The sequence below is a fragment of the Pipistrellus kuhlii genome, unplaced genomic scaffold (assembly GCF_014108245.1).
Source record: "Pipistrellus kuhlii isolate mPipKuh1 unplaced genomic scaffold, mPipKuh1.p scaffold_m20_p_5, whole genome shotgun sequence".
Lineage (NCBI taxonomy): Eukaryota > Metazoa > Chordata > Mammalia > Chiroptera > Vespertilionidae > Pipistrellus > Pipistrellus kuhlii.
In genome coordinates this window covers 53099071-53123153 of record NW_023425551.1, presented here as the reverse complement: position 1 = coordinate 53123153, position 24083 = coordinate 53099071, and the positions used below count along the sequence as shown (strand labels likewise).

The following is a 24083-nucleotide window of genomic DNA, read 5'->3' as shown; positions in this document are numbered from 1 at the left end:
ATCTATATATACAAAAGCCCAACCAACCAAATGACTGGTCAACCCATCGCAGCCAGCCAACCTCCTGCCAACCTCACTCGGCTCTTCCCCTGGCTGGCTGGCCAACCTCCCGCAGCCCCAATCATCCCCAATTGCCGACAACAAGGCCTAGGGACTCTCACCCATGCACGAATTCATGCACCAGGCCTCTAGTTTTATAGAAAGAAGAAAGTTTAAATTTCAAATAGCATTCCATTGAGTCAACATGGAAGCCAAAATAGATACCAGCTTCCTGTGATTTCAATCTCTTTTTCTGGAACATCTCTAATTTGACTATTTTCTTTCTTCAATCACAGAATTCCATATATAAGTAACCAACATAGTATCTTATTTCACCTTTCTTTAAAAACCTTTAACTGACATTGCCATACATTAATAACTGGAACTTGGGGAATTCATGGGTTTTTGTGGAGTCAAGCGCATGAGGCAGAGTGAAAGGTTTACAGTTTCCTCTTCACTTAATACCCATATAGCTTACAAAAAGATTGAGTTTAAAGAATTGTCAAATTAATCCTGCCTACCAAGAAATACATTATTTCCTACTCTTGTGGTCTAATATGAAGGGAAATAAGAAAAGAGATAAAGACCTAAGGAACAGAACAATGGGTAGATCAGTTTCTGCCTTAAACAGTGTACCCACTCCTTTCTCTTACAAGTGGCCTCCCTTTCCACTGGAGCCCAGACTAGAAAATGGAAGAAAGGAAGAGTATTTTCATATGGTTTCATAAACCCTACTAGGAATAGGAGTGAGAAACATCTTCCCTCAAAGTTCCACTCAAGGTTAAACCCATTAGAACTTCTCTAGTAAAGAAAGGCCCGAGAACAAAAGACAGAAAAACAATGGGAAGATCTCATTGCCAGCAGGAAGATCCGGCCTTCAACAGAAGGCAAATAGATCATCTCGGTACAGTTCCTCTTCCTACTCTTAGTCCCACTCCCCACTTGGTATCTTTCCTTAAGAAGTGAATAAAGCTATGAAAGGTACATTGCACTCTAAGTTATCACAGCTGTGACTACTCATTCCACCAGTGGGCCCCAGGATGACAGGAGCATCTAGTAAGAGCAGAAACCGCTGAGTATTTATTGAACACCTACACAAAGAATGCACTCGGTAAGTATTTGTTGAATGGATATTGAATAAAGGAATGATTCAGAAGACTGACAAAATCCCATATGGGCTGTCGTTTCTTTATCTTAAAAAACAAAAAGAACAACTTTTTATTTTGAAACTGACTTACAGGTTTTTTCTGTGCCCTTCAGAGGCTCGCTATATTCATCTTCTACTACCGAATACACATTCACAACATACTCAGTTTCAGGCTTCAGATCTTTTAGTACTGTGCTACTTTCCAGTCGGCTCACATAAAACTAGAGAGGAAAAATTTAAATAATAACAACATATTATAATCACTTTCTTCTTTTCTACTATAAAGTAGTTAATTGCAATGAGCTTAGAAATTATATTTCAGTAAGACCATTGTCTTATTTTTTGCAAATTACCAAATTACAATCTTGGACAATTCATATAATTTATTCTCCCAGCTGTTGTTTCCTTATTTGTAAAATGAGTGTGTAAAACTAGATCATCTTTAATGTTCACTTCCAACTCTATGATTCTAGTATAAATTCATGAACCAATCAAGCATTCTCTAATGAAATTTAATTTAAAATCATATTGATATCCTTCAATTCTTAGAGACTTTAAGAATTTAAGCAAAGCTCTTTCCCTTTAATTAAACTTAAATGGAAGTGCTTGCTAACAAAAAATAGAAAGAACCATTGCTGTCTCAGTTCTGCACTGCTCTACATTCTTCTTGCTCCTCATCCAACATTTTTCTCAGAGCCCTAATGAAGAGGACCCATTCAGAACATCAGGAAGAAGTGGACTACGGGTGTTGAGTACTCACTTCTTGACGTTTCCCTCCAGAAACTGGGTAGTATTCCACCTTATATCTATCCACACTGTCAGAAGGAGGAGTCCAGCTCACTCTAAAAGAACGATGAGTTCGCTCTGAAATAACTAGGTTAGAAGGTGCTTCCAAGTCACCTACAAGTGGAAATAAAGTACATATACTTTTTTCATTAGTATTACATCAAAGTGATAACATTTGAAATTAGATTGAAACATTAGTTTCCAAATTAAGCTTATTCACACATCCTTTCACATACTAATGGCGACAGTAAATCATGATAGAAGCCCATTACCCATAAGACATCTCTGATTGGATGACCAGAGGGTTCTTGAGCTCATTTCTCTCATTAAAACTTGATCCTATTCTTCCTTATGGCATCACCAGTTTCCTCAGTCACCTATTCTCAAAACCTCTGACTCATCCTTTAGATACTTTCTCTTCTCTCTAGCCTTGTAATCAATTTATAATCTAGTAAACTTAATAATTTATAATCTTACTTTATAATCAATAAATAAGAATATGAGACCTGAAAATTGCATTGTTATTATCACTATTGACACCACCCAAATTCACTGCCCTCATTGTCATTTTGGTTATTTATATTCATGTTTTATCTCTTTAACTATAGGTTGCACTCTGTGAGAACCGAATTGATTTTTTATTCTTGTTTAGTTCCCTTACAGGATCTAGTTCAGTGGTAAGAGAAATTAACCACTTTCATACTCAAAAGAGAGAGAAATAATAACCAATTTTTTTTTAATTTGGTAAAATCATACTGTCTGTGATTGTGCTCTCTGTGGATAGATATAGGTTAAATGACTAACACAGAGCAATATCTGGAATAAATATGGATAAATATCAAAATATTAAGCTCCATAGGACCACTAAAAAGATATACAAATAAAAATTTAAAGAGAATTAATTCAGTGACTCCATGAGCATGGCAAATCATTCTCACATAAATTCTTTCTACTTTTTTTGTAAGCCAAAGCTGGAGAAAGCATTTCCATTCTTAGTATCCTAACCTTTATTGTACTTGGGTCATAATCAAGCCTACAAAATTATCAAGCAATTTTACTGTCTGGGAAACTAGAATGAATGCAACTATTACATAGTTGACAAAAAATAAAATAAAGGAAAATAGATAAAAGATGTTTTCATCCCTATTCAAAGTTCTCTCCAACTAAATAAAACTACAACTCTCTCAGCAAATCCAGAGCCAGAAGCCTACAAATTCTGGCTTCCTGGCTGGCCCATTTCTCCAGGGAAAAGGTCAGTCTGTTGTACAAAATCCAAAAAGAAAATCTGCAAAAGTTTGGAGCGAGAAACTCAAGAAGGAGCAGTCAAATAAATGTATCCCTAGTGCCCAAGGCATGTGAAAAATTTTACCACATTGTTTGTAAAATTCATTCCAACTTTTCCAAAACCAGAACAAATTAATAAAAGTCCATCTTTACCATAATCTGCACTGCATTACAAGGACTTAAAAGAATGTCATTAATTTTCCAAAAATTTGGTGCTCATTGTGTTTTTGTCCTGTGATCTATAAAAAATAATCATTTTTACACTATCCTTTGTCAGTACAAATTCAGTTCCATAACTTTATTTCTAAAACTTAATTCCTTATCAATACCTACTTTTCTTTAAAGACTCTATAGACATCTCTAACCATTTGACCCTGGGTAATTTAACTTCTGTTTCTTCACAGGTAAAGATAGATTCTATCATTTCTAGAAGTGTCAACTCTAAAATTGCAATGTCTCTGTATATTTAAGGGTTACAGGTGACAAAGTATAATATCTGATTATCTATAGTTGAGGCAAAGCAAATCATATATAAAACCCCTCTTTCATTCTTAATGGAAAAAAAGTTACCAAATTTTAGAAAATAAAAGTCTGGGAATAATCATTTAATAGAAATTTAATAATTATAGAGCAAAGATGCTTTAAAAAAAAAAAAAAAAAGCATCTCTCTTTCCAATCTCCATTTCTCTCTCTCTCTATCTATCTATCTATCTATCTATCTTTCTCTCTCTGTGTGTGTGTGTGTGTGTGTGTGTGTGTGTGTGTGTGACACACAGGGACATATAATTAAAAGTATCCTCAAATAAGCTAGAAGTCATTTCCAATTTGATGGCATCTGAAACAAACCAGAGACTAAACCAGTGATTCTCAGTCAGGAGTAGCATTCCCCTCAACAGACATTTAAAAAGATTTTCAGTTGTCACAAATCAGAGGATGCTACTGATGAGCTTCTGATGAGCAAGGCACAGGAATGCTACTAAACATCTCACAATGCACAAAAGAGTCACCTTCCTTTCCCCCCCCCCCCCCATCCAAAATAGGAATTATCTGGCCCAAAACATTCCGGTGCTGAGGATGGAAACCCTGGGCTACCCTTACCTGGGCCCTTTACGCTGTTGCACAGGTTAGTGGTGAGGTCCTCCACGATCTTGTTGAGCGACTCAAAGTCTGCCACATTGTACACATGGATCTCATCGGGATCCGATCCGATCATCCTCAACTCAAGCTCATCCGCATTTTTGATACCTCAAAATGAAATGGATATGTACTCATTAAAATAAAAAATCATGGAATGAAATAAAAATTTTACAGGCTACCCTTACACAGATAAGGTTAACTAGAACATATGTATCATTTTCCTCAACAGTAAAAGAATTACCTACCTTTACTTACAAAATAGAAACATATTAAATATATATATATAAACTGAAGGCTATTATGAATTAATTCTCAATGCTTCTAGCATCAAATTTTCACCAAAAAGTGTTTCTTGAAATTTTTTTTTCTGAAAAGTAAAGTAATGGATATCAAAAATAAACATGGTGCCATGGAAAACCAAACAGGACTTTTCTGAAATCCTAAGAGTACATCTGTCCTCTTGAGCCATTGCTTTCTTCCAAGAAGACATGTAATGTTGTCCCATTACAAGGGTAGCACGAATCAACTCCCTGGCACATCATTTTGATAGATTATGTGATAGGGAATAGGTGTTAGTTTTTTTCACACTTCAGAAAATATTTTTAACTGCAAAAATATCCTCTGGCCGAAACCGGTTTGACTCAGTGGCTAGAGCATCGGCCTGCGGACTGAAAGGTCCCAGGTTCAATTCTGGTAGGGGGCATGTGCCTTGGTTGTGGGCACATCCCTAGTAGGAGGTGTGCAGGAGGCAGCTTATGGATGTCTCTCTCTCTTCGATGTTCCTAACTCTCTATCTCTCTCCCTTCCTCTCTGTAAAAAATTAATAAAGTATTTTTTTTAAATTACCCTCTGCTTTTGTAACTCCGAGAGCATTGCTAGCCTTTCCAGTGCTTACCAACAGCAAACAGCTCTACGCCTTCATCCCTGAGTTTCTTTGCAGGTGCCTCAACATCATCTTGGGACTTTCCGTCGGTGATAAGAATACCAATTTTTCTAGCTCTAGGCCTCATTCCAGCTTGGGTTTTGAAGCTCTGTTGGTGAATGAAATTCAAAGCCATGCCTAGTGGGATTTTTAAAAGAAAATCAATCACGTTATTATTTAGCCACAAGCAATGACCAAAAACAAGAGCTAAAACGCAAACAGAACCACCCTGACTCACCTGTGAGCGTATTGCCTCCTTTGTACGGTAAGTTTGCCACCGCTTGCATCAAACTCTTCTTGTCTTTGTGAGTATTTAACTGCCATTCTGTTCTGGGGTCCCCACTGTACTGAGCAAGACCTAAAATAACACCATTGGTGTTAGCATATATAAAAGAGCACAATGAAAATGTCTAAATGCCTTCAATATCATCAGACCTACCAATTTGTACTCTCTTGGGGCCAATCTCAAAGACCTCCACAATACGGGAAATGAAACTCCTCACAGTTCTAAAGTTTGCCCGGCCGATGCTCCATGATCCATCCACCAGCAGTATCAGATCTGCTTCAGCTCTGGTGAGACACTCCATCCCTGACATGGCAACGGTGAGACAGAACAGAGTAAGGGGCACATTCTCAGCGGGTTATTTCCTAGCCATGCCTCTGCTACCCCCGGATGCTCAGTGTTGCCTAACTGTTTCAGTTTTGTAGCTTTGGAATTTGAGACTCTGGAAATATGTCCATGTGTTTTATTAACCTCAAAAACAGTCATGAGAGTCATCAATTCCTCCTATGATTATTTCAGTGGCAAATGTTTCCTTCATCTGTGACTATAATTCCTGGCCACCGTTGTAGACCCTGGAAACTAATTAGACTATCATTATAAATTTGAATGAGCTCACAAACTCAAGAGCTGAAATAAATGTGAATGTACAGTCATCTGAGTCTAAGGTGCTAATAATTTTAATAAAAATGTAATGTGGCCGAAACTGGTTTGGCTCAATGGGTAGAGTGTCGGCTTGGGGACTGAAGGTACCCGGGTTCGATTCCGGTCAAGGGCATGTACCTTGGTTGCGGGCATATCCCCAGTAGGGGGTGTGCAAGAGGCAGCTGGTTGATGACTCTCTCTCATCGATGTTTCTAGCTCTCTATCTCTCTCCCTTCCTCTCTATACAAAATCAATAAAATAAAATAAAAAATGTAATGTGATCTAAAGGTTAGATTTAAATTTTTCTATAATATTCAGTGTTCATTAGCAGACAAGTATGAGATGAACTGATAAAATGTGTAAGCTAGAGAAGGTTTTAATGAGCAAAAAAAATCTATTAAATTAGTTAGTTCCCACATAACTACTGCATGTATTATGAAGGAATAGGAACATAACTCAAAATTAGACCTTTTTAAAGTAAAGATCATTGTTTTAAAACCTGGTAGCTATCACATGATATAGATATTAACTGCTCAGTTATCTGCTCTATATAATAACCAGGTAAATACCGATAGTAAAGTCTGCACATTTAAATAATCAAGAGAGAAGAAAGACAATTTAGGAAAAGTAGGCAAACAAATATACAAATTGAGAGCTTTAAAGACAATAAGCACAAACATTGATACAAAGCTAGGGTGCTTTAGAAAGAGAGAATAATCCCAATATCCTCAGTGCACAAGCTACAAAATAAAAATACAAGTCAGTTAATATCATCATAGGATAAACAATAGAACATTCAAGCAAAACAGCAACATCTGACGTTTTATTTTGTCCACATCCATATTTTCAAATGCTCTCTTTTCTATTAACAGCTGTGAACTTTCCCACCTCTTGCTATGTTAGCCTCTGATCTTTCTAGTACAAAAAGAAGTCATGGGGGGAGGGGAGGAATTACACAATGCTCATCACACTGCAAAGTTATCATAGTGTGCTATACACTAAGTCAGGATTTCGGATTCCCAAATGCCATTCTAAGCACCTAAGCCTTTGCAAGCTTTGGGCGGCCCAGATTTACCTTTTTTTTTTTTTTTTTTTTTTTTTTAGCAAATGATGGGAAATATTTAGAAGTAAATTCTACCCACCACTTGCACCTCTAAGAATGTTCAAAACTAGCTTCATGTACCCGAAAGCTGTAATTGCGGCAAGCGCAAAAATGTCTAAAGGGTTTATGTTACCATTTTGCTTCCCAAGTGGTGGTTCCCACCTATTTATGTAACCCGGCTTTGCTGGCTCAGCCCAAAAGAATCATTTCTGCCATTACTGTAACAATATCAAATTGCCTTTTAGTCATTAAAAAGAGCGAAAATGCATATTATCTATCGTAAAACTCATCTTTAAATAAAATAGTCCCAGGTAATGAATGCAATGATGACAATGAAAGCCTTAAAACTATAATGTAAAAAGTATGCTTAACTGGAATTTTTAGGAAATTTTTAAGTATGAAAATTATTTAGATAAATTTTAGTGTAACATTTTTATAGTCACTTTTCATTGTATGATTAACCTAATGATGAATATTTAAAATTGTTTAATAATATTGAGGTTTCTTAGGGAAATGTGATTCAATTTCTTACCAGAGGATAAATATGGAATTACAGTTGTGTCAGAAAGGGTTGTCATTTCTTGTCCAACAAGTGGTGAACTTTCTCCTCCTTCGAACATTCCAAAAACATTTACCTTGTAGGTGGTACCTGCCCTGAAATGTGAAAACATATAGTCTGTATGGATAATTGCCCCAAGTGGTAGCATTTTTTGCTTTGTTAGAGATATCAATCCTCATTTACAAACTTTTACTACTCAAAGTAAGTTATAATGCATAACTTTTCAAGAGAAGAAAAACAATTCCCATCACACTCTACTTTAAGCTGACACTGTGAGGTATCAAGGGAAGCCAGCCTTGAGACTAGTAGGCCTTCACAGCACCAGCTTCCATCTTGCCTTTCTACCAGGTGTAGAATCTCCACATGCCCCACTGAGCATGTCAAGGAAGGATCTGCATCCTTACTGCTCCTAAGCAATGAGCTTAGAGAAAATAACTTAAATGTGGTACCTTGCAAGGTAACAGAAAGCACCCAGCGCAATGCCTGGCACATAGTGGGCTCAGTAAACTTCCTCCTCCCTGTTCTTTACCAAGTAAATAGCAAGCTTTTATATGGACTTCACTATCATTGAATGAAGGGCTGAAACAAACAAACTTTAAAAAAGCCCCTGCACAGTGGCCCATTCTTTCTACTTCGATGATGTAGGGTGCTGTTCAAGCTCAAACTTCCTTGTTTTCCATCGCACAGCCTGGAGCGAGACTTTTAATCAGCTCACCCTTCCCTGATCCTGCCAGCTGGCACCACGTACAAGCCCTGCCTTCTCCCTCTGCGGCCCACCCCAGGAGAGGATTCACACTCAGTCAAAGCCCAAGGCCCCTGTGAGTCACCTGGGCCTTTCCAGAAGGCGCAGGAATCCACACATCGCCTCAGGCCTTCCTAGGGAAGGGCTGCTTTTAGTAAAATTGGGTTATAGGAGTGCTAATTTAAAAAAAACAAAAAAACAAAAAAAAACCAGGAGATTATTGAAAAAATGCCATCCCTGATCACTTACTACAAAAATCATTAAAATATCACCAAAATAAAACCTGCTCAGGCCTAAATTCTGTTGCGAGTCTCTGAATCCTACCCCAACTTCACTAGCACCAAGAGTGAGAAAGCAACATCAGTGGCTGGCAAACTCTGCGGTGCCAGGCCTGCTCATTTACATAAGTTATTAAATCTCTGAACACAAACCAAATATAGTTTGTTCCTACCTCAGTTCCTCCAAAACAACTGTGTTGTCATAAGGTCCAACCACTAACTCTCCCAGCGTCCTTTCCTCCCCCGTCGGGTGGAACGTGACTTTGTAACCCTTCACTTCCCCGGGGGCAGGCTCCCAGGTCACCCGGAAGCTGGACATGGTTGAGTCGGACGTTTTGAGGTTCCTGGGTGACTTAAATCGAGAAGCTGTAAAAATAAGATTTTAAAATGTTATTCATCAGACTAAGCTTTGGGGTTTTTTATTAGCCCCTACAATAATAAATCGACTTGGAAATGTCTAAGTGGCCCACGTGAGAATCGTCACAAGCATTACACTTCAAAATGTACATTATAAGGAAATTAAGGCTGATATCACAATATACAATACACAGTAAAAATGCTGATTTGCAGTGGAAGTGTAGACAACTCTGACAATTCAGAATATTGGATTAGCATTGGAGCGTTAATATGTAAAATCACTTCACTGGGAACTCCATTGGTAAAAGTAATAGGCCATTAGGCATCCTATCAAATCATTCTAATGTAATTTATTACAGAATTAATTTAGACACAAATGAAGTAGATGCCTAAAGTCTTCCTTAAAATAAGACACAATTTCCAAAAAAGTTATTGCTTTGTACCTGTTGTTCCCAGTCCTTGCCTCAGCTTCCCTTCTCCCGTCTTGTAAATCGGGAGGACAGTGATGTTATACGTGGTCTGGGGTTTAAGCCGCTTTAGCACCGTTGAGGTGACCGTGGGTGACACTTTGGCAACCATCTGTCTTCCTCCCCCACGGGGGCGGTATACAACACGGTAGTTGACAACTTTCCCTGGTGCTGGTTTCCAGGTAACTCTCATTGTGTTTTCTGTTTCTTCATCCACTTTCAAGGTTCTTGAATCTTGGGATACTGTGAGATTAAAAAAGAAGATTACAATGTATACCATTGAAAGAAAATATATATGTCCACCTCCCCATGTATGTAAAAATACACCATCTATGGTTTCTTCAATAGGTACACTGTTCTCCCGCTGAGCATCATGGTCTCTCATAAATTCACAATAGCATGTGGGCCTAATCTCAGTGAGATCACAATAAGATGTTCTTTTTCTTCAACTGGCTAATAAATAAAAAATAGAGGTTCATATAGCAGGAATTTCCCATTTGCATTCTAAAAATCCATTTCCAGAGATGAGCTCTTAAACTTTTTATTATATTTCCATCTTTAAAAAATTACTGTAGCAAACATGCTGTGGGGAATAGTGAAAATCATGAATGCATAGTCAGAAGTCTCATTGGGGTCTTTTAAGAAAGACCATTGAGCAAAACCAGCTAGGGCAAGAATCTTTTTTTGACCCTAAGGGAAAGTTTCATGTTCAAATGGACAAGGACCATCTGAAACAACTAAAAACCTAAAAAATTTAAGAATATACATATATAGAAAAATATTTTTGAGACATTGGACATCAGATAGCACAGGACAGTGATCCCTGAGAGATGAGAAATGAATGTGACTTCACTTTATGATCACCCTGGCTCATTACTTAGGAAGAGCTTTCAGCTCCACGACAGGAAGGAGGATCCAGGGGGAGCATGGTGGTCTCCCTTCCATCAGGAGATGGTTTTGCAACTTTGGGGAGTCTGAGGCCCCTAGATTTGCAGTACTGAGTACTATAGAGGAGATGATGTGACAGAGAAAAAAACTCCAAAAATCTGCAAAAGGCCCTCCAGTACTAATCAGTGCTTATGTATGAGGAAACTACCCAAAATGAAGAAAATAACCACCCAAAAAGAGCAGAGGTAGCAATTCCTAGAGATCCCTCATAGCCAGAAATGTTCCTCCTAACCAGAGTACAAAACCTCAAAATTCTTGGAATATCATGTATAGTACTACAGAGGGTATTGCCCTAGTAACGGGGCAAAATTGGCCGTAAAAATAAAGGTTTATTTTGTCTATCTCTAACAGAGAATAAAATAAGTTTCTAAAAGATCAAACCAATTCCAAGTAACTTAACTACATCCCAGAATAAAAATTAAAGATGTTTATAAGAATATAAAAATATCTGGCATCCAACAAACTCACAATGTCTAGCATCAAATAAAACTTGCAAGGCATGCAAAGAAGAAAAAAATTATGACACGTATTATGGGCTGAATAATTGTGTCTCCCCAAAAATTTATGTTAAAGCCATAACCTCCAATGTGGTGGTAGTTGGCAATGGAACCTTTGGGGAGGTAACTAGGGTTAAATGGGGTCATGACAGTAGGGCCCTAATCTGATGAGAATCCTCATAAGAGGAAGAGGAGACAATAAGGGAATTGAACTTAAATAAACTATTGATACAACATACCTCATCCTGGTTGTAATAGAAAACTTGGATTTTAGAGAAAAATTTTAAAAAGCTTTGTTGGCTTTCCATAAATAAAAATCAATTTTTACTTCCTTGGTAGGTGTGCTTCATGTTATATAATGCTGTAATACACTGTTAGTTCTATTCCTGTTTCAGTAACTCTCAGAAGCTTTCCAACGCTTACTGTTCTCTGCTAACCCAGCACTGGAGGGCCAGTAGAAAGTTTCTCATCTGCTGGCTTTATAGCCACAACACACGGTTTTCATTCTATCAACAGCCTGCATACCATGTCTCTGAGTTGAAAGCAATCCTGAAAATATTTTCAAAATGTCCCCTTGGAAGTTTATAAGGAACTTTATGAGCATGACCTAGTGACTCTGCCCAGTTAGCCACATTTGAGGATTCACCCACCACCTAAATACCACATCTGACTCTGATTTCTCAAATACTTTCTAAACTGCTTTGCTTTCCACAAAGTGGGCAAAGTAAAACAACAAAATGATAGTCGAACAAACAAAAGTGCCGGATTCTCTCATATTTGCTTAGATGTTTAAGCAGTTTGCATATACTCTATAAACTGCTTAAACATATGCAAACTGCTTAAACAGTATGTTTCATTCCTGTTTAGTCTACTGCTAGTTTAAAAGAGGACTTTATCTTCCCCCACCTTTAATCAATTAATTAGCCAAGAAAAACTGAAAATTTCTTAGATGCCCAGCTTCTTAGAAATGAAAGCTTACTTAGGATTCCTGTTACTATATTTGCTTTTGGCTAAACCATGTCTCTTGTGGAGATTTTCACCCATAAATAAATAACTGAAAACTCAGTCTTTGAGAAGGAGAGGTATTTTTTTAAAAATGAAAAAACACACTTTTCTCTCTCTAAATACATATGCTTGTATAATTTCTTAGCCACATGAATTGTATTTTACTACCACAAATAAATTTAGCTTTATGTGTCATATCTGGCCTAAGTTTACAACATGGCTTCTCTACAACAAATGAATTTCTGTCAGAAATAGAGATGAATTTCTGCCAGATTCTTAAACAACATTAGCCAACATAGTCAAACACAAGATTTCATTTATTACTATATAAACCAATCATATTTTTCATAGCTGAGAAATATGCCTTTCCAACTACTTAAATTTCCTAAAAGGAGCTTGATTTTTTTAAATATTAATTTTGACACAAATTTAAGCTTAGACATAGCCAACTGATTTTTCCAGTGATTAAAAAGAAAAGACGAATTCTCTCAAACCAAAAGGTTTTCATTTAAGAATAACTTAAAATCAAGATATAGTACTTAACTGAAATTGCTCTTTGACCAAAAAAATAATCACCCAATCCTTCCACCTCTTTCTAATAAAAGGATATGTAAGAATTCCCCATTCTTTCCTCTTTTCCTAAAATTTTCCCAAAACAAAAGAAATAAAGTTTTCCCATATAAACTTTGAGACATACCCATGATTAACAAATAGCTTTTTAGGAAAAAGAATTTTTAAATACGAACACATATTTTACCAGCCAGCTGATAATAAATGATGGCATGTCATTCAGAATGATTCACAAGAAATAATATTCATGAGATTAAGGCAAATGGGAGCCATCCAAAAACTGAGTGGACTTTTGATTTTACCTCACCAACCAGAGTTAAATGATCTGAGATTAATCATAGTCTCAGTAGGTACTATTATTTATCAGTCATCTCTAAGTGACAAAACACTCTGCTTGGTGCTTTGAACATTCTTGTTTCATTTAACTCTCAGGACGATTTTTAAAAGACTGCATTCTACAGATTAGAAAATTAAGGCTCAAAGAAGATTAAGTAACTTGCCCACGGTAATATAGCTATCAACATGCCCAAATTCTCTTTCTTTCCATAGCTCCTGATGTTTTTACTAGTTGAGTTTCTTATCTAGTTGATCATTCCACAAAGGTGTGTTATAAATTTTATATTTGTAATATATTTTATTGATTTCAGAGAGGAACGAAGAGGGAGAGAGTGATAGAAACATCAATGATGAGAGAGAATCATTGATCGGCTGCCTCCTGCATGCCCCCTAATGGGGGTTAAGCCCACATCCCGGCTATATTCCCTTAACCAGAATCGAACCTGAGACCCTTCAGTCAGCAGGCTGAAGCTCTATCCATGAAGCAAACCAGCTAGGGCAGAGGGATATAAATTTTAGATACAAATTAAACCTAAATTTAAACCACATTGGTTTGTGTGTGTGTGTGTGTGTGTGTGTGTGTGTGTATGTGTGTGTGTGTGTTTAATCCTCACCCGAGGATATTTTTCCATTGGATATTTTTCCATTGATTTTTAGAAAGAGTGGAAGAGAGAGGGGAAAAACAGAGAGAAACATCGATGTAAGAGAAACACATCAATTGGTTTCTTCCTGCACTGCCCTGACCTGGGCCCTGGCCAGAGAGGAGCCTGCAAACAAGGTACATGTCCTTGACAGGAATCGAACCCGGGACCCTTTGGTCCGTAAGCCCATGCGCTATCCACTGAGCCAAACCTGCTAAGGCCAAACCATATTCTTTCAAGGTTCTAAATTTTCAATCCTCAATGGTCATATAAAGAAAAGAAAAAAGCAAGTAGTTCAACTTCCTGTACTTGAGAGGGTAACTAACACATCCAAACACACTTGCGATGTTACCTACATTCAGTTGTGGCTTCTCCATTCAAAGGTTCTCCTTCTCCGCTGCTATAAACAGCAAATACTGAAAGTTTGTATTTGGTCTCCGGCTGCAGGTTTTCTATCACCGTATGAATTGCATCTTCAGGAAGATTTTTCTCTCCAGCCTCAACATCATCATAAAGCGATTTCCATGAGACCCTGTAACCGCGAACCATTCCCGGAGCAGAGGTCCAATAAGCCCCAATTGATGTGTCAGTGATGTCTTTAGTAATTAAATCACGAGCTGAACCACGTTCTAGAATAGAAATTAAAGGGGAATCATTAATGTCTACAAAATATGTCAGTATTACTTCGTCCTGGTAGACATCCTAACTTGCTGGACTCAATCTCAAATTTGTCTAAAGTTGCTCATTTCTCCTCTCAGAGTTAACTGTCCTGTTCTGTCAGTGGGACAAACTGATGGATAGAATATTAGAATTTTATCTGATTCCTGCCTAGCACTCTGGCCCCAGTCTATCCAGTGAGATGGTAAGGTCCTTTAGAACAAGGGTAACATCTAAATATGAAGGAGTATACTAGTATGCCTAACAGAAAGTTTTCCGAAGAAAACGATGCATCTGAATTACCACATATCAGTCCATCTTATGACATAGCCCATTGCTCACAAAGATCTTTATTTCGTTACCATCATATTTTCCTCTCTAATTTAAATAAGCTCAGTTTCAATGTATGATTTGCAATCATTTCAACAATTTCATATCACTCACAAATCATAATAAGGACAATCTTTTTTTCTTTTTTTTTGGTGGAAACTCTATTTGTTCATGCAGTTAAAAAAGCAGAAGTGCAAACTTTCGATTCAGCTTACCCCTAAGGAAACTAAAAACCACCAATTCTGGAAAACCTAAACGTGATTAGTCATCAAAATAAAACACACCACTTGTTCTAGCTGATCGAAAATGTCTGTTATGAAATTTTGGTTCTTTCATTAAAAAAAATACAACCCAAATGGAAAAATATGGAAACCTCAGCTTAATAGGAGGCACAGATGTCTTCCAATAAAAGCCTCACTTTCCATAATTTAAATGTAAGTTAAACATACAGGTCACTTTATATTGGCTACCTTTACTAGGGTTTATGCCACAGTATGACATAAATATAAAACTATCTGCTCCTACAGCATACATCTTACCAGTAATTATATATTCAAGCAAATGATATATAATGCTATTACAAGAATTTTGAAGGCTATTATTTTACTTGAATCAAAGAATAAAAATGAATATAACAAAAATACTCATGCTTACACAATTAAATTTCAGCACAAAAAGTAAAGATAACAAACAATAAATGAAAAAGAAATCTGGGTGAACAAACACCTATCATATATGGTTGACTGTAGAGGGGGGAAATAAATAAAACAGAAGCTGGGCATCCTACCAGACCCCAACTGCAAATGGAAAATTCTAACTCCATTATAAATAACTTTAACTGCTGACAAGTCATTTCATCTCTAGAGGGAAATTAGTTGCATATTTCACTGTAACCAAGAATACTTATTTTCAAGAACATGTTGACTTTTTCCCTCAATACTTGAGATTAATTTCATCTAAGGTCTTCTTTACTTGTATTTACCATACATCTTTATATTTTTCTCTACTAACAGAAATGTAAGCAAGCTTTTTCTTTGGTTTGGTTTGGTTTGGTTGATGTAGGTGTTGTTTTTGTTTTTGTTTTTTTAATCATTCATATCCCCACAACTGGTTTTCCATGTGCAGTGCATGTTTGTTTGATATACAGCTATTTTTTATATGCATCTGTCCTCCTAAATTTCCTGAGTTGCAATTAGGAACATCTGTTATAAAATAATTGTACTTATATCTGACTTTGAATTTAAGTGAGCTAAAAACTGCATGAATGACATTCCAAAAAATATATATAAGATAAATAAAGTTAGCTAGAATGTGGGAATTATCTTCCAAATTAACACGGGAATAATTTGCAGACAATAATTTTAGCTTCTAATCTTCCCAAGGCCATTTTTCTCCCTACTTTCCTACAGCATTGAATTTGTGAGATTGTTTCTCTCCATGACAACAGACATCAATTTCACAAACACAAGCTAATGATTTCACTGGGAGAAAATAAGAGAATTGTGTTTGAAGCAAGAGTACATTCACAAAGACATTTGTAGGCTACAAACAAAAGGTGCCTAGGTCACTAGACATGTATTCCCATGGATTTTAATTGACTATTTTAACACTTTCAAGACCTATAAAGCTAGAACAAAAAGCTAGTAAAATGGCAATAAACACATTTGCAAGGTTTATCTGTGTCTTGAAAATAATCTATAAAAACACCTTTTAGGATATAAATAAATATTAACTAAAAGATATTCTTGAGTTCTAATTAATGGCTAGCAACACTAATTCAATTGAATGCTAAGCTCTCAACTACAGAAAAAAATCCTCAAAAAAGTATAGTTTCTGCATGTGTCACATAAAGGCATTATTTGCAGGCACCGGCATTGCAGCATTTCATGTTAATAACAATGAAATATGGGAAGAAGAAAGACAGTTCAATCCAGAGGCCAAGACTGCAAAGAGAAACCATTTCAATGGGCATCTTATATATCAGACAGCTTGATCAGAATACTGCTAAATATTAAGTTTATACTATTGTCAAACACACTGACAAACTTTTTCTGAAAAATGAAAACAAAAAGTAGAAGGGTTGGGTATTCCAGCTGTTGCATGACACCCAAGAATTTTGAAAATATGATATACTCATGACAGTAAACTTCATCTGGCCTATAACCCTTGAAGTTTTTAAAAATGGAATCTTGGCTTGGCCAAATATTAGATTTCAAGAAAAAAATGAAGCAATTCGTTTGTACCCTATGATTTCATTGGCAGGCTGCCGAGTGGCAAAGCTTGTCTTGAAACCAGATATGCAATCAGCTGAACAGACCACCAACAGGGTGTGAAACCTCCTGGAGCCCTGGGGTCCTCAGGAGCAAAATAACTGGACTGGACCTAATCAGGTACATCCTAGTAGAATCACCTGGAGAGCCGAAGACTAGACCATGCCCAAATCAACAAACTGGGATATCCAAAGAGATGCCCAAGCACTGATGTTTCCTAAATTTCCTCTGTGATTCTTGCTTCCCTACAACTGTTGTTTTGTTTTGTTTTTTCATTTCTTCCCTTTCCCTTCTTTCTTCTACCCCTCTTTTGAGGCCTAGAGAGCCATATATTTGGAAGGTGTGCTTGATCAGTGTGGGAAGGAACCCTCACACTTGCTTTCAATTCTAAAATGGGGCTCCTTCCAAATAAAGATGCGTGGTGAAAGCAAAATGGTGCATCACTGTTGGACACAGTGAAGCTGTGCAGGACACAGTGATGCTGTGTCAGACTGTTTGGTGGTTCATATAGTATGTGAGTCCATGGCTGTGCACAACATATCACCTTTAGGTAGTGGAACAGGCTAAACACTGACCCTCCAAAAATTAAGTTAATTGAAGCTTCTCATCACATCCTTTCCATTACAAACATGCCTGAGAAGCTCACCACAATCTCCTCCCCTTATTCTGTCTTAAGAGGAGATGGCTCTCAACACATGGGTTGGGGCAAAAGTAGGTGTACAGTTGAGTATGTGAAACAAGTTTATTCTTATATTATTATTTATTGGATTATTTTCCATGCAAACACCTGTAAACCCTCTTTTGCCCTACCCCGTGTGCTTCTTATTCAAGAGTTTATCACATTTCCCTGTAAATGAGGTTCAACCCAAGTGTTACCCAGCAAAGCATTTGGTTTGGCTTAATATATTGAATTTGTAGGTTTTTGTCCCCGGTCTAAGAAACATCAGACATCAATGACTACAGAAGGAGATTATTTGTCTTGGTTTCATTAGATTGGGTTTTGGCGACAGTTTCTTTTTAGAGTACCTGGTTAGGGAGAGGAAAAGAAAGGGGAAACGTCATGAAACCAGTCTGTAGCCTCTCTCCAGGGAAGATCACTGCTCCTCCACGGGGAAGGCATAGCAATGGTGGCAGCAACAGAAACCAGCTCTGGTAGACTGTTTACCACTTTGTCACTACTTTTCCCCAAACCCGGATCCACTATTGTGCTAGCAAAGGCTCCCTTCCTCTTCGAGTTCCTCCTTTCCCTCTGCCCAAGACCTACAAATGTGTTTTTGTTTGTTCAGGCTTTTACGGAAGTGATATTGTTTTCAATAATATTTAAGCTCATAGTTCTGCACTACATGCCTGTGCTTTGTATATTACTTTTACCTTTAGTGATAGAATTTCTGGCAATCGTATCAAAAAGGTCATCTTCTACACTGAGGGTATGACTTCATCTTTATTCTTATGATTTCTTCTCAATAGTTTCCCCCTCTATCCTATTATCCCAGCATAGTGCCAGTATAGGAATAAGGAACAACAATGCTTTTCTACCATAAATTTAAATATTCTAAAAAACTCATCATTTTTGAATGTTGATACTCAGTATTTCCACCTTGATTATAAAGAGCATTAACATAAGTTCAAAAGGCACTTTTCTCATGCCTGCTTGCATACATCTCTGTGCTGCTTCTGTGGGAAGTAATTTAGACAGGTGCATTTCTCATGATCCGAACGTCCACAGGGGTTGATTTCTACTTTTTTCCATATACAAGGCCAAAGAACTAATGCCTCATTTAAGTAACTTTCCTACATATCCTCAGCCCTTTTCCATTTGCTTTCTGAAAAGCAAATCATCATCCAATTCAAATATAATTATAATACAAATTAGCCAATGATGATAACTGAAAAATTAATCATAATGAAATGAAACTATATTTCATCTTATAGATTGTTCCAGCCAGCTTTCATTGAGTTTCACATACCACTTTCAAAAATAGAAGTTAAATTGAAAATGTAATGTAAACCCTCTTCTAAATCAATTTGTCTTTTCCATTAGAGCTCAACTCAAAAGTCATCCAACTTTCCATAGCAGAATACAGAAGATCTGCTTCTGGATAATGTTCATGTGGAAACACACTTGATTTACAACCAATGAATCAGAGCCACCTTTGAAAAGGACAAAGTTCACTATTGATAAGTGAACTTAATTACTGTAAACAATGCATCGTTCTTAAAAACCTCTTAACGATTAAATCACTCTTCAACCTCAAAGCCTGGAGCATTTCTTCCACAATTGTTACATCTCCAGTTTGACTTAGATTCTTCCCTGATGAGCCATTAATTTACAGAGAAGAAAATATGAATTACTGTTTGGTGATTGTGCTAGTTCCCTGGAAACGTCAGAGTAGTTATACCCAGCATGTATGATTTTTTCAAGTTATGAGACAGCAGTAAATCAGGAAAACATAGAGGCCTTGTTCAGTCCATCTTTGAGAGGCCCCATGTTACTCAACACCATGCAGAGGAATTCCTTGATGTGTTAAAAACCTCATTGTACCAAAATGTCAGCTGAGTTAGCTTGTGTGATGTACAGGAAGTCATTCATGTCTAGGACCCTGGCAGGTTGCTATAGCAACGGAAACAAAGGAAATTCTGAAAAGTCATCTTTTCCATAGCCAGAAAACAACACCCAAAAATAAAAAGAACCGTATTATTCCCAAACTGAAATTTTCATTCATTTGTGGTAAAGCTCTGAATTATTCATTTCGAGGTTTATAAGAACCGGTTTTCCTTTCTCTAACCACTAACAGTGACAAGTAAAAGTTCTACCAAACTTAAAGTGCATTTACATCTACAACCGTATTTTAGTAAGCACATTAAATCTACTTTAACAACAACCGGAGGGGGAGGGGAATAATGTAAATCAAACCTAATGGTTTGTGCTCAGAGTCCTCTGAAGTTGGGATCTGAAATAGTAATAAACTCTGCCTTTGTGATTCTATTTCATGCAGTTCTAGAGCCAGCCATGAACTTCCCCAATGCCAATGCTAATAAATCTCTCTTCCAGGGACAGGGGAATTTTCTGATCATTGGCTGCATTTCAAGAAAGTACTAGGGAACATTTTCAAGTTAGGGATGGTTGTAGACCACAGTAAATATTGTTTTAATTCTTTCTGAATTAAATAGAATGCACTTCAGGCAATCTATAAAATTTTCAACCTACAGAGTGCTCTTGCCTGCTGATCCATGCCTTTGGATGAAAGAAACATTCCTGCCTGGTAGGCTCTTACCACCTCCTCTCCCAAGAGAAAAACAGATTAGAAAAACAGCAGTCCTCAAAAGCACTTGCCTGGCTTTGTTTCTGGGCTTTCCATCCCCTGCATTTACCATCATATCCTATTCCTGTATATGGTATGTGGATTTGGCTGAGTTAATACAATAAAATGAAATGGAATAACCAGGGGCAAAAATCTTCTATTATTTTAATTTAGTCACAACTATGCTCTCACATATTTGTCGAGTTTACCACACATAATGCAATGGGATAAATGTGTTAATAAAATCAGGCTGGCAGCATTTAATATAATCCTTCAACATAGTAAAGTTTGGTATAAATGTAAAAAAAAGTTATTTTTTTGACAATTTAGGTATGAATTAACTATATTTTTATTTTTTAAAATATATTTTATTGATTTTTTTACAGAGAGGAAGAGAGAGGAATAGAGAGTTAGAAACATCGATGAGAGAGAATCATCGATCAGCTGCCTCTTGCATACCTCCTACTGGGGATGTGCCCGCAACCAAGGTGCATGCCCTTGACCAGAATCAAACCCGGGACCTTTCAGTCCACAGACCGACTCTCTACCACTGAGCCAAACCAGTTTCAGCTGAATTAACTATATTTTTAAAGAAAACTTACAAATCATCTAGCTCGCTTTCTTCTTAGAAAATGAAAAGGGATAATTTTTTAAAATTTATTTTACTACCCATGTATCTCCCTTAGAGATGATTTTTGATTAGCTATGTCCTGGAGCATACACTCATACATGCATACAAGTTGGTAAGTTTTCTACACAACGTGTGCAAAGCTATAAAATTATAAGCAATTTAACCATATGCCTAACCTAGAAAAATCACAGCCAAACAGAATGTTTGCTGTTAAATTAAAATTTGTATTTTGGTTTTTTTCTAAAGTTTACTTATATGTTATTCTTAGCAAAAATACCATAATTTTTTATATATTTGGGTTAAATGTGAATATGTTTTTGAAGTAATAACATGCAGAATATCAGAAGATTAAAAGTTAAAAGCTAAAGTAAAAAACTATTAAATGATTTCCAAGATTTTCTTTATAAGGGAGAAATTTTCCCAAATACAAATAATCTACAACTGTTTTGTAAAAAATAAAAGCTTGAAAGTTTATCCTTAAAAAAATCTTATGGCCGAAACCGGCTTGGCTCAATGGATAGTTAGAGCGTCGGCTTGGGGACTGGAAGGTCCCGGGTTCGATTCCGGTCAAGGGCATGTACCTTGGTTGCAGGCATATCCCCAGTAGGGGGTGTGCAAGAGGCAGCTGATCAATGATTCTCTCTCATCGATGTTTCTAACTCTCTATCTCTCTCCCTTCCTCTCTGTACAAAATCAATAAAAATATATTTTTTTTAAAAATCTTATGAACAATTTCTGTTGAAAACCTCTGGAAAGCACAAGAGAAAAAGAACTTCCAAAGGTCAAAAGAAAAGGACATACTTCTCAGAAATTCTGGATGTTGCTCCACTATAAAGATCACATGCTTTTATTGCTTAGATTATGTCTCTGTAATTAAGACAATTTCTATTTCTAGCTCTTATTGTTTTCAAAACTTTAGTGTAGATAAGCAATGTCTCTGAAATACTTATGAAAGTATTAGTAGTCAGTTCTAATTACAATTATTTCTTATTGATACATTTATAGACATATAGTATTTTACAGTTCCCAAAGAGTTTCGCTTACAGCTCCCCAATGCACTTCTTCCTAATCAAGTTAAATGTTTCAGTTGCATATACTCTACATCTCTGAATAAGAGGCAGTTTTATGATTGCTTATTTTTCAATACAAATGTCTTTGAAGAGAAAGGATTGTGCCTTTCTAAATTTCATTCACGGAAAACATTTTCAGCTTCCTATATAGATGCAATGGCAAACAAGCGGGGGGGGGGGGGTGGTCTCTATAAGCTATGACAGCAATTACCTTCAAGCGTTGTTCCTTCTCCGAAAAGGGCATCGCCGGCCCCAGAGGCATACAGGGCCGTCACAGATAAGGTGTACGTTGTCCCTTCGTTCAGTCCTCTCAGAACAGCGTTGGTTGTGTCTCCCCTCACGGTGACCTCTTCAGTTTCACCTCCGGCCACCCGGGTGTATGTGACCAGATACTGTTTCACTTTTCCTGGTGCCGCACTCCAAGACAATTTCATGGATGATGTGGTAGGGTCAGAAACTCTTAAGTCTCTTGGGTTCCCTCTAACTTCATTAAAACAAAACAAAAAACATAAAAACTCATTATTTAATAAAATGACTTGAAAAACACTGTGCTGTTATAGATGTGCATAGATGCATATGAAATTAAATTTATATCCTGACCATTGACTAGCCAATAGAATTCAAGCACTTCTAATCAGGCCCCGTATATTAGAGGAAACAAAGCAGAAGTTATGCAATTCCTCCTCTGTGCTTACAGGGTTGGTTAATATCTTTCATGCTAGAATCTGGCATGTAAAAAATTACAAGGTTTTCTCTAAAAGTGGGACAAAGCGTCGTAAAATGTATATACAGTATGTTGATTGGTATCCCAATGTGGATTTTTAAGTCCTCTAAGAAATTTGCAATAAAAAAAAGGATTTATTGGCATGATGCTATGAATGTCTAAATGTAATGGCCAGAAAATACACTAATGTGATAAAAATTATAAATGTAAAATACTGCTGTCCATATATATATGGACAGCCTAAGAGAGGCCTAGCCTAGGGTAAAACTCATGGGCTGAACATCCCTGTGCAACTATGCTTGACATTTCATGACTTTCCTGGTAGAGTGGTCGTGTGGCCTCTGAAGGGTCTCAAGGCACCCAACTCTGTGACATTCCAATGGGCACACAATAGCCAGCCACTTTTACTCCAGAAAACAGCAAGGTAAAGTCACTAGGTCTTGTTGTGGTACCAGCACAGAGAGCCCTGGATCCCCAGGAGAAGAGAGACGAAGGGAAACAGTGACTTCCCGGAGGGAAGAGAGGAGGAAAAAGGCAGGTGGCCAGGCCAAGGCTTGTACAGAAAAGGCGAATCCACTACTTTATGCAAGGGGGGGGGCGGTGGGGCGGGAAATGGTGATGCAGGCCAAGCTAGAACCGATATTCCTTGTGAGTGTCTGCGCTGGGACAACAAAGTGCACAAACTCAGATATATGGCTTCTAAGCAACATGATTTAGCTTTGATTTCCTTATAAAACTAGAATAATAAAAACAGCAACTTCATGGACTCTATGCAGGGTTGAAGGAAATAATACATAAAAAGCCCTTTAAACGGAACCTGACACACACAGGTACTCAGTAACTTTTCATCATTGCTAATACGCTGTTGTTATTATTATTATTATGTTTTTAAAACTTTAAAAGTAGAGAATAAAATGAAAATTATGAATGCCTTATTTTTTTCCTCAATGAATAACATTAAATGTTAATCATTGGCCACAATCTATTCTGAGAGCCAAATCACACCATTTAAGTAAAAATAGGTCAATATTCTAAAATCTTTCTGAAGAAGTAATATATAATGTGTTTCAACAGTGCAAGGCGGTTTGATTTTTTAATTGCTAGTAATCCTTAAATTTCTATTAAAATATTTAATAATATTTTAAAATAATATTTAGACCATATCACAGCATTCACATTCTATTGGACCGAATAAATGCTTTCATGAGAAAGTAAAAAATGTGAGTAACTCAAGTCTAAAAGGACTACAGTCCAAAATATCGGATAATTGAGGCCAACTGTCTCAGGGCTTGTAGAATCTGGACAGTTGTCCAAAGTCTTTCCTGCAGACTAAGGGTTGAGTTGTTACCACGTGGTC

General features: G+C 37.0%; 1 protein-coding gene across 4 annotated transcripts in view; it reads right to left on the bottom strand.

The window, feature by feature from the left end:
• The window catches only part of COL12A1 (collagen type XII alpha 1 chain), a 110738-nt gene that overhangs the window by 62041 nt on the left and 24614 nt on the right, over nt 1-24083 (bottom strand). For 3 of the 4 annotated variants that reach the window (XM_036413182.2, XM_036413179.2, XM_045573191.1), the window contains exons 13-23: nt 22214-22486; nt 14099-14371; nt 9722-9988; nt 9095-9287; nt 7875-7996; nt 5755-5904; nt 5554-5673; nt 5289-5453; nt 4355-4501; nt 1947-2086; nt 1278-1407 (exon numbers count right to left, since the gene is read on the bottom strand). In XM_036413182.2, coding sequence (XP_036269075.1) covers nt 1278-1407; nt 1947-2086; nt 4355-4501; nt 5289-5453; nt 5554-5673; nt 5755-5904; nt 7875-7996; nt 9095-9287; nt 9722-9988; nt 14099-14371; nt 22214-22486 — 1980 coding nt within the window. The remainder of the gene's footprint in view (nt 1-1277; nt 1408-1946; nt 2087-4354; nt 4502-5288; nt 5454-5553; nt 5674-5754; nt 5905-7874; nt 7997-9094; nt 9288-9721; nt 9989-14098; nt 14372-22213; nt 22487-24083) is intronic. The other variant, XM_036413185.2, reaches the window with a different exon arrangement.